Source organism: Crotalus tigris, unplaced genomic scaffold (assembly GCF_016545835.1).
Source record: "Crotalus tigris isolate CLP2741 ecotype Arizona unplaced genomic scaffold, ASM1654583v1 scf7180000023608.1681014, whole genome shotgun sequence".
Taxonomy (NCBI): domain Eukaryota; kingdom Metazoa; phylum Chordata; class Lepidosauria; order Squamata; family Viperidae; genus Crotalus; species Crotalus tigris.
In genome coordinates this window covers 445,868-458,482 of record NW_024100075.1, presented here as the reverse complement: position 1 = coordinate 458,482, position 12,615 = coordinate 445,868, and the positions used below count along the sequence as shown (strand labels likewise).

The following is a 12,615-nucleotide window of genomic DNA, read 5'->3' as shown; positions in this document are numbered from 1 at the left end:
TTGCTAGGCGACTGGTGGTATTCGGATGTTGCCATATCCTAAAAGTGGTACAATGGATGAAAAGGTTGAAAAGCCCTGGCCTAGGATGCATTGGCTTTTTTGGCAGCTGCAGCACATTGCTGGCTTAGGTGGTACTCCAGTAGGATCATTTAGATCTTTCTCACAGTTTCTACTGTTGAGCCAGGTACTGCCTATTCTGTACCTATGCATTTGGTTTTTCCTGCCTATGTGCAGGATCTTACTTTTCTCACTACCGAACTGCATCTTGTTGGATAGAGCACAAAGCTCAAGTCTGTTAAGATCCACCTGAATCTTGAGTTTATCTTGCAAAGTATTAGGAAGTCATCCCAGCTTGGTGTCATATAGATTACGCTGGGCCCTTTCAGGAGCAATTCTTCCTGGTTGTTGTTGATAGCCATTCCAAATAGCTAGAGGTTGTTCCTGTGTCCTCCACTACTACTGCCAAGACTATCCAGGTGTTGAGAGGAATTTTTGCAGCTCATGGCCTTCCAGATGTTCTGGTTTCAGATAACGGTCCTCAATTTACCTCTCCTGAGCTCCAGGCTTTTCTGCAGGCCAACCTGATATGCCATGCAACTTCTGCTCCTTTCCACCCATCCACCAACGGAATGGCTGAGCATATGGTACGCATTACCAAGGATGCCCTCAAGAAACTGACTTATGGTAACTGGCATCACAGGTTAGCAGACTTTCTTCTTGCACATCGCACCACACCTTGCACATCCACTGGAAATAGCCCAGCTGAACTATGGGCCCGGTCATCTCTGGGTATCAGCTGTGGTCTGCAAGGTCTCGGGGCCTTTGTCCTATGAAGTGTCCTTGGAAGACGGCTGTGTTCTTTGGCAGCACATAGATCAGCTGCGTGCGAGGCTGGAGTTTCACCCTTCCACTCCTGGCTCTGCTCTGGGGGGGAGGGGAGGGTTATAGAGTGCATTCTGAGGATCCTAAGGTCAGCAGCTGTCACTGGCCACTGAGGAGGCCACTGGTGTCCCATCTCAAGTTTCCGCAAGTGCTCCGAACAGGAAGTCATGGGGCAGGGGGTCTGCCCACACACCCATATGTACTCCAGCCAAGGACTCACACCGGGGGTATCCGCATTATTCATACACAACCAATAATACTCCAGACAGGGAGACTGACCGAGGGTATCCACACAACTCACACCCTACAAGAGAACTGGCAACACAGCATGGGGGATGGCCAAATTCTGCAGTTGCTCCCAGAAGGAAGTCTGCTGGAATGGGGGCTAACAGAGAGGCAACTCCTGATTCTGGCACCTCAGGTATGACCTTGGGGTCCACGGGGTATTGGGGCCATGTAGACACCCCTGACTCTCCACTTGCTGACCTTGGGTTCCAGGGACAGTGCTCCCAAGGAAGGTCCATTGTGGATCCAGGGAATACCACCCCTCCAAGGGATGATGGATTGAGCTCAGAGAGCTCAGCCAGCCAGCAGATGAACAGGTCGACCAGGTACATGGGGCAGCAAAGTCCTGACCTACTGAGCCTGGCAGGCGAGCAGGTAGGTCAGGCAACAACACCAGGGTCTCCTGAGGCAGGTGGGCAGCAACATCTTGACTCACCCAGTCTGGTAGAAAATGGAAGAGACCAAGCAAACTCTCCCGGTCCGAGGAGGTCGCAAAGGGCCAAGTGCCCGCCCAAATATCTTTCAGATTTTGTGAAGTTGCTATCAAGTTCCAGGGGTAATGCCCTTAAAGTCATTGACTCATAATATTATTTTGTTTTATTTATGATTTCGGGTGTAGCAGTTCACCAAAACAATGGGGAGACACTTGTGGGTGGAGGCATCCTCAGGCACTCCTTCCAAGCTTGAATGTGAGGAAGTATGACACTCTTCCCAAAGAAGAATGTTAAAAAGGTCAGGATTGATTCAAGCTAGGGGGGAGGGGTGTTGTGTCCTGAGCCTGCAAATGCAGGTTCGGGATGTTGCAATGGTCCTGGGCTTTGCAGAAGCTGCCCGGGACCAGACTGAGTGGCACCGGCTTGCGCGCATGCGCAAGGCGGGAAAAGCACCTGGGTTTTGTTGCCATTATGTCCGGGGATCTGGGCGTATAAAAGGAGACCTGCGTGCCTTTGCTCGTTGTTGGAGTTTTGGCTGAAACTGAAATAAAGAGTGGTTCAAGGAAAGATGTGTCTTCATCATTCATCATTACTGCGAGGACTTAACATTTTTCATTTGCTGGACATTTTGAAAATTGTGTTTTCTTATTTGAACAGGTCATTTCTAAACTAGATCTGCTGCTATGTAAAGACTACATTTTTCTTCAAGATGAAAGGAAAATTTACAAGGTATGTCAAACATCAAGCCCTAGCATAGGCCCATCACAATATGTCTTGTTACTTAAATTGTTTTTCAGGAATGTCCAAAGATCACGCATCAAACAAGTAATGAAGGATTTGTGTGTCCAGCATTTTGGCTTGCCTGGGCCACATTGAATGAAGAGGAATTGTCTTGGTCTATATATAAAATAAATAATATAGTTAATGTATATAAATCACATACTTTTAAAAGTTTATGATCTTGTGGGGTCATATTACTAGCTGTCCAGAGCTGCAATGTGGCCCACAGCAGTTCTGACATGCCTGGTTTACAAGAACATGACAACCCACAGTAATTTATATAATAACTGAGGAGCATGACTTTTGGCAAGTATTCAGGAGACAAGTTCCAGATTATGTTTTCAGATAGATAACAGAAAAGCATCCATCCCACTTGAGTAAGTCTTTCACTCGTTACTCCAAGCTAAATATGAAGTAATTATAAATACCTGAAAAGTAACAAAATGGAATGTATAATAATTCAGTAAAAGACTCTATCTGCCAACCTTTACATTTTTTTATTTATAGGTGTCTTGTGGAACTGAATGGGGACTTTTTAAATTATCCTTCAGTGCTATTCTTCAAATATTTCAGTATTAACCTTGTGAACTCTCAAGTTTCGCTATGTATTCAACATGGACAGTGATTAATATTTATATGTAAGGGTGTAGGTCAGTGGTTCTCAACCTTTCTAATGCCGTGACCCCATAAAAGAGTTCCCCATGTTGTGGTGACCCCCAAGTGGGTGTGGCCACCAATAAGAGGGAGTAGGACAGCTAGGGAAAAGGGGAAAAAATGGCAGACTGCGTTGTTTGGCGACCCCCATGAAATGGTCATTTGACCCCAAATGGGGTCCCGACCCACAGGTTGCGAACCACTGGTGTAGATATATACGCATGTTGTATATAACATGTTTATATGTTATGTACGCGTACACTTTTGAAAGCAGGCAACAGAATTTTATTTTTAATGTGTGCCCACAATAAAAAAAATGACAATAATGGTTATCTTATCTGTTTGGAGTTATTTAAGGCAACGATCCTAAGAGCATATTAATTTGTGAGTTGGTCCCCGTTCTGGAGGAATCGTGTTTTAAGTATAACAACGAGGTGTTGTTTAGTCGCCCTATTTACATGTGAAAGATCGACTACGCCACCGTCGCCGGTTTTCCTCCCCCTCCAGCGGCGCCGGCGGGAATCGGAGCCAAGGTCAAAACAACAGCTAGCGAGCCCTCAGCTGCCGCCGTCTTCTCCCTCCCACCCCCGCGCGCCAACCCTTCGGTCTGCTCTCCAAGTTCGAGAGGCCAGCCAATCGTCGTGCGGATACGTCATCGTGCTCCGTTCGTATGCCCCCCCTCCGACCTCGGCATAGGCAGCCAATCAGATCTTCCTTTCCGTCTGCTTCCCAATGAGAAAGCAGCTCTAGTTTTCTTCCCGTCCCCTCGTTCTAGGGTTAGTTTCCTTCAAAAAGAAGCCGTGGTACGCCTTCGTTGGCTGACCGGGTCGCTCAGTCGAGCCGAACCGCAGACGGGAGGGCGCCGGCGCTTTTGGCGGAGGGCTTCAGTCGAGTCTGTGGCATTTGTGGCGCAGTGATGCCGGGCGCGGTTCTGCTGGTGGCGGCCACGGGGGTCGCTCTCGTTGTGGCCTTTCTGCTGCTTCTCTACCTTGTCTTGCCGCTCAACTATCCCAAACCGCTGTCGTTGTCCGGAGCTCACGTTGTGGTGAGAATCTAGCCAAGATTATTGCAGAGTTGAGGACTTGGGAGGGCAAAGTGAGGCTGATAGAAAGATGAAATTTGCGGTTCTGCTGGCAGACACTTTAAACCTCTGGTTCCTTTCCCGCTTCTCTTCCCCCATCCTTTTCCCGCCTGTGTTAGTGAATTAGATGCCTGCTTCTAGTCTGTGTATTTTAACTCTTATCCACAAACCTATGGTGAATATCGGTTTCAAAATGCAGCCTTCCAAAAGTGGTTTCTGGAATGTTTGGGTTTACTTATGAGTCGAAAAGGGTGTGAATGACCTCTGTTATTTTTAGCCTAAAGCAATAAGTGTTCCTTAAATTCATTCTTAAAGAAAAGATTTGAATCGATTAGGAAATAAAAAGGATGTTGATGTTGTTTTGATAAGTTTTCCTGATTCTCTCCCCCTTCCCCCCCTTTCAAGAATCCCCACTTTTATGTTCTGTAATGTTTCTCTTTGATAAATACTCAAAATTGTAACAGCTTTTTATTAAAGAAGTTCTTTATGAAGGAAATGCAAGCTGTAAATCCTAACCAAACATTTCTTAGCCCTATAGATTTTAATATTGAACACTTAGTTATCTTAAATATAGTGTCACACATGCTTAAAACAAGTCCATAGTATTTAGTGGGTGTTTGACTTCAAATGACTTTGTTTTATATTTGTGCTGTAAAAATATATCTAAACTGCATGTACACTTTATATGAATGTAGTATATAAAGCAGAGCAGGTATTTCTAATAGTTTGAGAAAAAGTTTTCAAAGCCCATGTAAAATTTCAGTTTTTCAGACATGATGTGCATAAGCTAAACAAAAGTCAGAAGCTACAGCAATGTGTATAAATGAAGTAAATCTTTGCAAAAAAAACCTCATGTTGAAATAATTCCTATTCTCACATTTTATTCTTTATACTTATTGTATTGATTTGCCACATTTAATGGAGATTCTTTTAGTATATTTTTATAATAGATATCTGAAACCACTTTATATTACACATGGATGTACACCAACACTCTTAGTAGCAATACCCATGATGGACTCCAACTGGATTTTCTTGTTTTGTATGTATTAAGGATTATCTTAAAATAACAAATATTTGACCACAAACAACCCCCTAATTCCACTTGCTTAAAAGAGGTTGTTTTTTAACCAAGGCAAAGAATGAACAAACCGCAGTAGCAACTCATACTCAAATTCTCAAATCATTACGTAATGGTATGCAATAACATGCATGTCCCTCAAGAAAAATAACATTTAAAGGTAGTCAAAATTCACAAGATTTTGGCCATTTTGTTAAAAATCTATATATTTTTAAACAATTAGGATAATATTGGGCATGTATTAGCACGTTGTAAATCCCTTTTGGGTTATTAAGAAGTTTACTGTTAAATGATAGTGTTTGGGCTGTGGATGTGCCAAGTCTTGTTCTCACCATAGGAGATTAAATGATAGAATGCAATCTTTAGCTCAGTTCCTCTAGTAATATTCTCCAGGTTGTAGTTTAGCTTACTTGGTACTTAATTTCTTTGTTTATTTGAAACTTATAAGAAAATCAAAGAGCAGGAAGAAGTGGAAATTCTCAGGTTTCAGTTCAGTTTGGTTACTAGAATTTTATATAATGTATTCACTGAAGTCAAGTTCTCATGAAAATCAAGCATGTTTTATATTGAAAGTCACTACTGCTCTTGGAGTCTTGTTCATTTGGTTTGGCTATGCTTTTAATTAAACAACTGATTTGCATTTCCAACTTATAATCTGCGATTTCACCAGCATATTAATATGTGTATAATGCAAAAACTACATGTACACATACTTTTCAATTATCTAATGAATATAGTTTGCAGAAGAAAGCATGCAGTAATGTAGATGTCAACCCCACACCAAAGAACTTGTGTTTTTTTTTTTAAAAAAAAGATCTACTAGGCAGACAATTGAGAACAGTCTTTGTCAGTTTTTATGTTTGGAATAAGACAGCCAGAATCTCCTCTGGAGAGTGAGGCCTTGCAATAGTAATGGGATCTTAAGTAACTGCTCTTTTCCCCGATTGTCCCATCCTCTGCCAGTAAGAGCAGTAGGAGCAGCATAAACTGAAATTGCTTTGGGAAATTGAACTTAATTTTAGCGGTCAAAGCCAGCAGAACATTGGAAGTAATGCTATTCATAATGTCCTTATTTAGTCTTAAGGAATCATATAAAATATTATGGTCAAGGTCAAGGTAAAAATCAAAGAATTGCTTCAAACTTTAGAAGAAAACTTAGTGAATTCATGTTAACAGTGATGTAAAATAATTAGTTGATAAGCTAGTTATGCAGCTGATAAACTGCATAGGTTGACAGATAATAAGATATAAATACTGAGAATGACAAAAATCAGATTGGCATCAAGAATTGGTGTGTGTTTGAAGTTTTTTAAATACTTAAGTCCATTATATTAATCTTACATATTATTACAAAATGTTTATAGAATTTTTTTCGTAGGGATGTCATTCTGACATAGAGATAGTCCTCAACTTATGACCACAGTTGAATGCAGAGTTTCTATTGCTAAGCAAGGCAGTTATTAAGTAAGTCATGTCCCCTTTTACAACCTTTTTTGCCACAGTTGTGAATCACTGCAGTTCTTAAGGGAATCATTAAGCAAATCTGGCTTAATGTGTGTTGCCTTATGAGATAACTATTCCAACTTTATGCCTTTTAATTTTTCCAACTAACAAAATATATGCCTTTTGTTCCTTTTTTTAAGGCAAATCTACCCTCCTGGGATTTTTTTTATTGTTGTTGTTGTTGAACTGGATTATTTAAAAGATAGTTTGGAAAATTATCTTTAATTTGGTAACTATACACAGATGAATTCTTGTATATATCTGTATTGATGTATGGGATACCAGTTTCCCTCTTCTGTTTATTACTTAATAAAATTCTATTCAGTATACAATGGATTGATACCCCACAGAGGTTTTAGATCAGCACTGATGATGTTACCTAATTCAAATAATGAAATGTCTGCAAGAAAACAAGCCCAGAGAGCACCAAGGACCCTCAGAGGGTTTATTTCTGATTATTATTATTATTATTATTATGGATCATCGCACAGTCAGCCTGATGTTCAGACTGGATTTGGCATTTTGTCTACCTATCGAGTCCTTACCCAGGACCTGGGATAGGCAGATGTGGATGTTTGATGGTATTACAGATATCGTCGCAGGATGGAAGCAGTTCCTAATAAGGCCGCCTTTTGCAATTGACTAATAGCGAATTTGTCAATGCCAATGGTGTTCAAGTGGTGCTCCAGTTGTTTTGGGATTGCACCCAAGGAGCCTATGACTATTGGTACTACCCTTGCTTGCTTTTGCCACAGTCTTTCTATTTCTATTTGTAGGTCTTTGTATTTTGTTATCTTCTCCAGTTCTTTCTCTTCTATTATTATTATTATTATTATTATTATTATTATTATTATTATTATTATTATTATTATTATTATTATTATATCTCAGTCTTTATTCAGGAGCTCAAGGCAACCTATGTAATGTTCTCTCCTTATAACTGAGAGTTTAGAGTTTCCTAGCATACAGGTAATCCTCAACCTATGACTGGTTGCTTAACTTGATAGTTTGATATTGAGAGCTTATATTTCTGTGGCGTTATAGAATAGATGCTTTTTTGCAATGTGTTATAACAGTGTTTTCATTCCCTTAATTTTAAAATGTGCCATTGTTTTTTTTTAAGTTGTCACCTTATTTTATCTTACTTTCTGAAAATAGCTTTTAAGGAAAAATTAACTATTCATTTTTTGCATCATAGTTTACAAGTACAAAAAACACAACCTTCTTTAATTTATATTCCCGAAATAAGTTATAGAGAAAAAAATGTTCTGCTAAATGCATATTTAACAAGAAAACATTATACAAACTGCATAGATTTTTAAAAACAAATATCAACCAACTTTATTAAGCTGACTTACATCATTTCCTTTTCAAAAAAAGAATGAGAATTTGCACCCTTTTGGATGCATTAAGAAATTGTTTAACCTCTATGTGTGGCCTTGTATATAATGGTTATTGAAGAAAAATATATTATTTCATTGAATATCTTTATCAGCCATGTCAGGAACTAAGAATTTCTCTGAATTTGCACAACAAATATACCTTTGAGACAGTCAAATGGTGGACCTGATAGGCATGCTATTTGCCTTTAACTTTTGTCACTTAAAGATAACAGGTATTTCTTGTTGAATCTTATATACTAATTTCCAAACTAGTCTAATATCAAATATCACAGTCTATGGATTTTTTCCCCCCAAATAAGATATTTGTCATCATCCTATCTTTCCTTCATTCCACTTCTGAAATTTTATCAGGCCTTCACTGGGCCAAGATGGAAGAACTACCCTCTACAGATCCGTGGGGACATTATAAAAATATCCCTTTGCACCAGCATATATCCCTTGTGGGGACGCTCTATCAAGTTCCTCTGTTGCTCTCTATGCAGGAAATCTTGGATGACATTCATTTATTCCATTCTGAACAAAACATCCTGGCAAAAAGTTTGAAGCTTATTTGTCACTTCTACTCTCTGACCAGGACTCTGATGTATTCTCCCATGTTGTTTGATTTTGTGCTTCTGTTTATAATCTTGGTGATGCTAATCACAATAAATACAATAAATGAAGAAGGCAGATTACAGAGTTTCCGAAAATTCTGGTGGCAAGATTTTGACGAAAAAAATGTAGCCTTTACAGTCTCTTTTCATACTCAGGAATAGTAAAATTAACAGTCAGCAGAATTTCAAAGTAATAATACTTGGAAATGCATTATTAAAGGCACGTAGTGACACTAGAATTAAAAAATTAAAAGTTAAACAAAATTAAGTTATGATTACCATACACATGACATTTAAATAATCACCATTTTAAAATGGTGGGGGTGCGGTTAATCTGTACGGGTATTTTTAATTGGTTTTAGATTGTTTTCAAGCATACAGTATATAGATATATTCAAAAATAATATAGAGAGGATGTATGTCAACAGGAAGATAGGCATGCCACAGAAAGTAAAAAATGTCCAGTTGTTTCCTACATTTAGAGTTATAATTAGTAAGCTATTATATTAATGGTCTTGAACCTACCTTGAACCAAAAACACTATCTTAATCCATCTTTTGGTTGACAAAATATTTTCCTGTGATTTTAAAAGATATTTCAGCTTCAGCTATTGTTGACTGACTACATTTTAAAAACCACTGTTTCCTGTTTGTTTAGAACAATCAAGAAATACTGATTTACTTCTAAAGTCAGTTTACAATATTAGGACTATGTTTTAAGAGGTTTTATCCTGAAATCTATTACATTTAGCATTTTACTGTGAGATAATTGTGACCTTGATGAATTACCTTTATTTTTTCTTTTGAACTTAGTGTTAGTTTTAAAAAAGATAAAAGCAAGAATTTAAAGAAATGTAATACTTTCTTCTACTAGCTTTAGTTCCCCCACCCTTTAAAGAAGTACTCTTCTGTTTTACAGGCCCAAATATAGGTAGGAATTTTGTTGGAAACCTCTTCTGAAGTGGAGGCAGATTTTCAGAACTGTTTTCTTTAAGTTTAGAACATCATAAGAGCCTAAGGAATTATTTAGATTTGACCCTGAAAGCTCATCATATTCCCCAAAACAAATATTTATCATTTTGTTGTAATAAATATACAACATCTGTTACATGCTTCCATCCTTTCTTTCATTCCAGTGTTAATAGATAATGCTAGATAGATATGCTAATTTTTTATTTTCAACAAGCTCCCAAAAGCATCAGTTTAATTAAACTCTAAAAATGTTCAACTGATTTTAAATGCAACTGAATTTATGTTTTAATCAATAAAATCACTACTTTAAAATTCAAATTAATTTTTTTAAAAAAACAAAATCATGTAATTCTAATTTTTAAAAAATACGGTAGTCTGTTGCTGTAAAATAAGTATTCTAATATCTCAAAAAGATACTGTGTGTCAGTGGTGGCGAACCAGAGGTGGCATTCAGAGCCCTCTCTGGGCATGCCCTGGAGATGGCAACTGTCCCTCTTCAACCAGCCGCCTGCTAACTCGCCAAGGTCCCATGTGACTGGATGCATCCCGGCACGGCTGGTTTCCCTCCCGTCCCGTCCCTCCTGGCCTCACATGCTCTCATTTTCCCAGGCACGACCCACTGCATCGCCTCCTTAGCTGTTGGCCAGCCATCCAGCTCATAAGCGACTTCTTTGAACTACTGGCGGCGGGCTGCAGAGCCCCAGAGTGCACCGGTCGAGGGGCCAGCAGGGTGTGGTTGCTGACGGATATTGTCGGCCCCCATGCGCTCGCTGGCCTCTGTGTGCGGGGACCGATGGTGTCAGGCAGCAGCTGCCCCGGCCCTTGCCTTGCCCCATGGCAATGGCACCCCCGCCCTGCCTCGCCTCATCCACAGGACGAGCCTCCTGCCTACCGCCCCACCTGCCAGAGACCCCCTGGATCTCCCCCAACCCTGCCCATCCCCCACAGGCATCCCTCCCCACGAGCAACATTGAGTTGACCACACCCACCCAATCTGCCATGACCACCACAGCCACACCCATCCAGTGGGCCATGCCCATCTGGCAACTGGCGGTAAATAACTGGGTTTTGGGTTGCAGTTTGGGCACTCGGTCTCTAAAAGGTTCTCCATCACTGCTGTATGTTATGGATTATAGTCAATTTCATCAAATGCATTGGCTATTATCTTGGGCAAAGAGAATATATATAAGAAGATTGGAGTAGAAAGAAAAATAAAGAGGGGGAAACAAAATGCACACTGTCATTATCCATTTTGACTGTTTGTAGATCAGCTATTGGGTATGTCAAACTGGTGACCTGGATAGCAAGCAATAATTAAGGCATTGCTCAGTCAAGACATAGACACTGTTTACAATGGTGGGATTTAGCTGGTTCACACCAGTTCGGCAGAACTATTACCTACTTTCTCTTGAGTTTGGCGAACTGGTTGTTAAAATGGCACTTGAAAAAAAATGGAGTTTGTGTGCGCACCTGCCTTGCATTCACCCCCGTGTCCGCCATGCTCTCCACGGCACGCTGCAGCTGATCCTAGATGGCCGGCCAGGCACCGAAGCACCGCTGAAAGCAGCCAAATCTGTGTGTGTGCCTGCCTTGCCCGCATCAGCCATGCTCTCCACAGCACACTGCAGCTGATCCAAGGCATGGAAAGCACAGCTGATGGGTAAGTGTGTACCAGGCATGCACACAGACTCTGCTGTTTTCTGCGGTGCTTCGGTGCCTGGCCAGCCATCTAGGATCAGCTGCAACGTACTATGGAGAGCATGGCGGATGCGAGGCAAATGTGAGGCAGGTACGCATACAGACTCTGGTTTTTCGGTGCCCTCCCAAGAGGCGGCATGGCAATTGATCGGTGGACATGCCACAAATGGGGATTCACCATCTCCCAAACCCTGTCGTTGCCAAAGTGGATTCTAGGCTGCAAAGTATGGAGCTAGCGCAAGGGAAGGAGGATTGGGGAGAAGAAAGAGGAAAAGCAGCTGAGTGAGAAGTGCCATTGAAAACAGCGGAGTCCATGTGCCTGCCTGCCACATACTTGCCCCGCATTAGCCATGCTTTCCAGGTACGCTGCAGCTGATCCAAGACATGGAGAGCATGGCTGACACAAAGTGAGCGCACACAGATTCCACTGTTTTCAGTGGTGCTTCGGTACCTGACCGGCCGGGATGGCCCCACTCCTCACTCGGCCTCTTTTTCTCTTTCTTCTCCCCACTCTTTCTTCCCTCACACCAGCTGCTCCACTTCCCATCTCTCCATTGCAGCACATATTGCAGCCTGGGATCAACTTTGACAAACTTCTTTTGTTTGTGGGACTGCCCACAGCAGCGGAACGCGTCAGAGCTGGAAAGAAGGTTAGCAAATAAATGCTTGGGGAAGGGAGGGCATCTGGGCAGTGGTGGGTGAGGCAAGCTCTCCAGCTCCACGGCAGCAGAGAAATGCGACACTTTACGGCTCCGGCACTCCACCTGGCGCTTTGGTGGCTGTGTGGGCAGAGCTGCGAAGAGGGCCAGGTGGCCGAAAGCACCAGCAGTCTGGCTCGGAAGGGGAGTGAAAGGGCAAACCCCCTAAGATCTGAAACAGATCCTTTGCTTTCTAGCAGCTACCCAGGCCCGCCAGAGGGAAGGCCGGAATCTACTGGTACCGGCACTTATGGTAAACACGGTGGCATTCCAGCTCTGGCAGAGAAGGGGCAACTGGCATGGGTGCTACAGAGAGGATACCAACCTGCTTCAGCACTCTCCCCAACCCTATGGTGTTCTGCTGGTGCTTTGGCCTTGGTCTGCTGCCGCATGCACAAGCCATGCCTGCCCCCGCGCGCTTGTTACCTACTACAATGTTAAGACATCCCCTGAAAATAAGATCTACTACAAGGTGATGCAGTATCACCTATCCTTTTCTCAGCCTGCCTTGAAGAAGTATTTCACAAACTAGACTGGGCAAAAGATGAAATA

General features: G+C 41.6%; 1 protein-coding gene across 1 annotated transcript in view; it reads left to right on the top strand.

Annotated features, from left to right (window-relative positions):
- Nucleotides 1-3,757: 3,757 nt before the first annotated feature.
- Nucleotides 3,758-12,615, top strand: part of KDSR (3-ketodihydrosphingosine reductase) — a 33,379-nt gene continuing 24,521 nt past the window's right edge. The window contains exon 1 of the mRNA XM_039319697.1: nt 3,758-4,080. Within this exon, the coding sequence (XP_039175631.1) occupies nt 3,952-4,080 (129 nt within the window). The 5' untranslated portion in view covers nt 3,758-3,951. The remainder of the gene's footprint in view (nt 4,081-12,615) is intronic.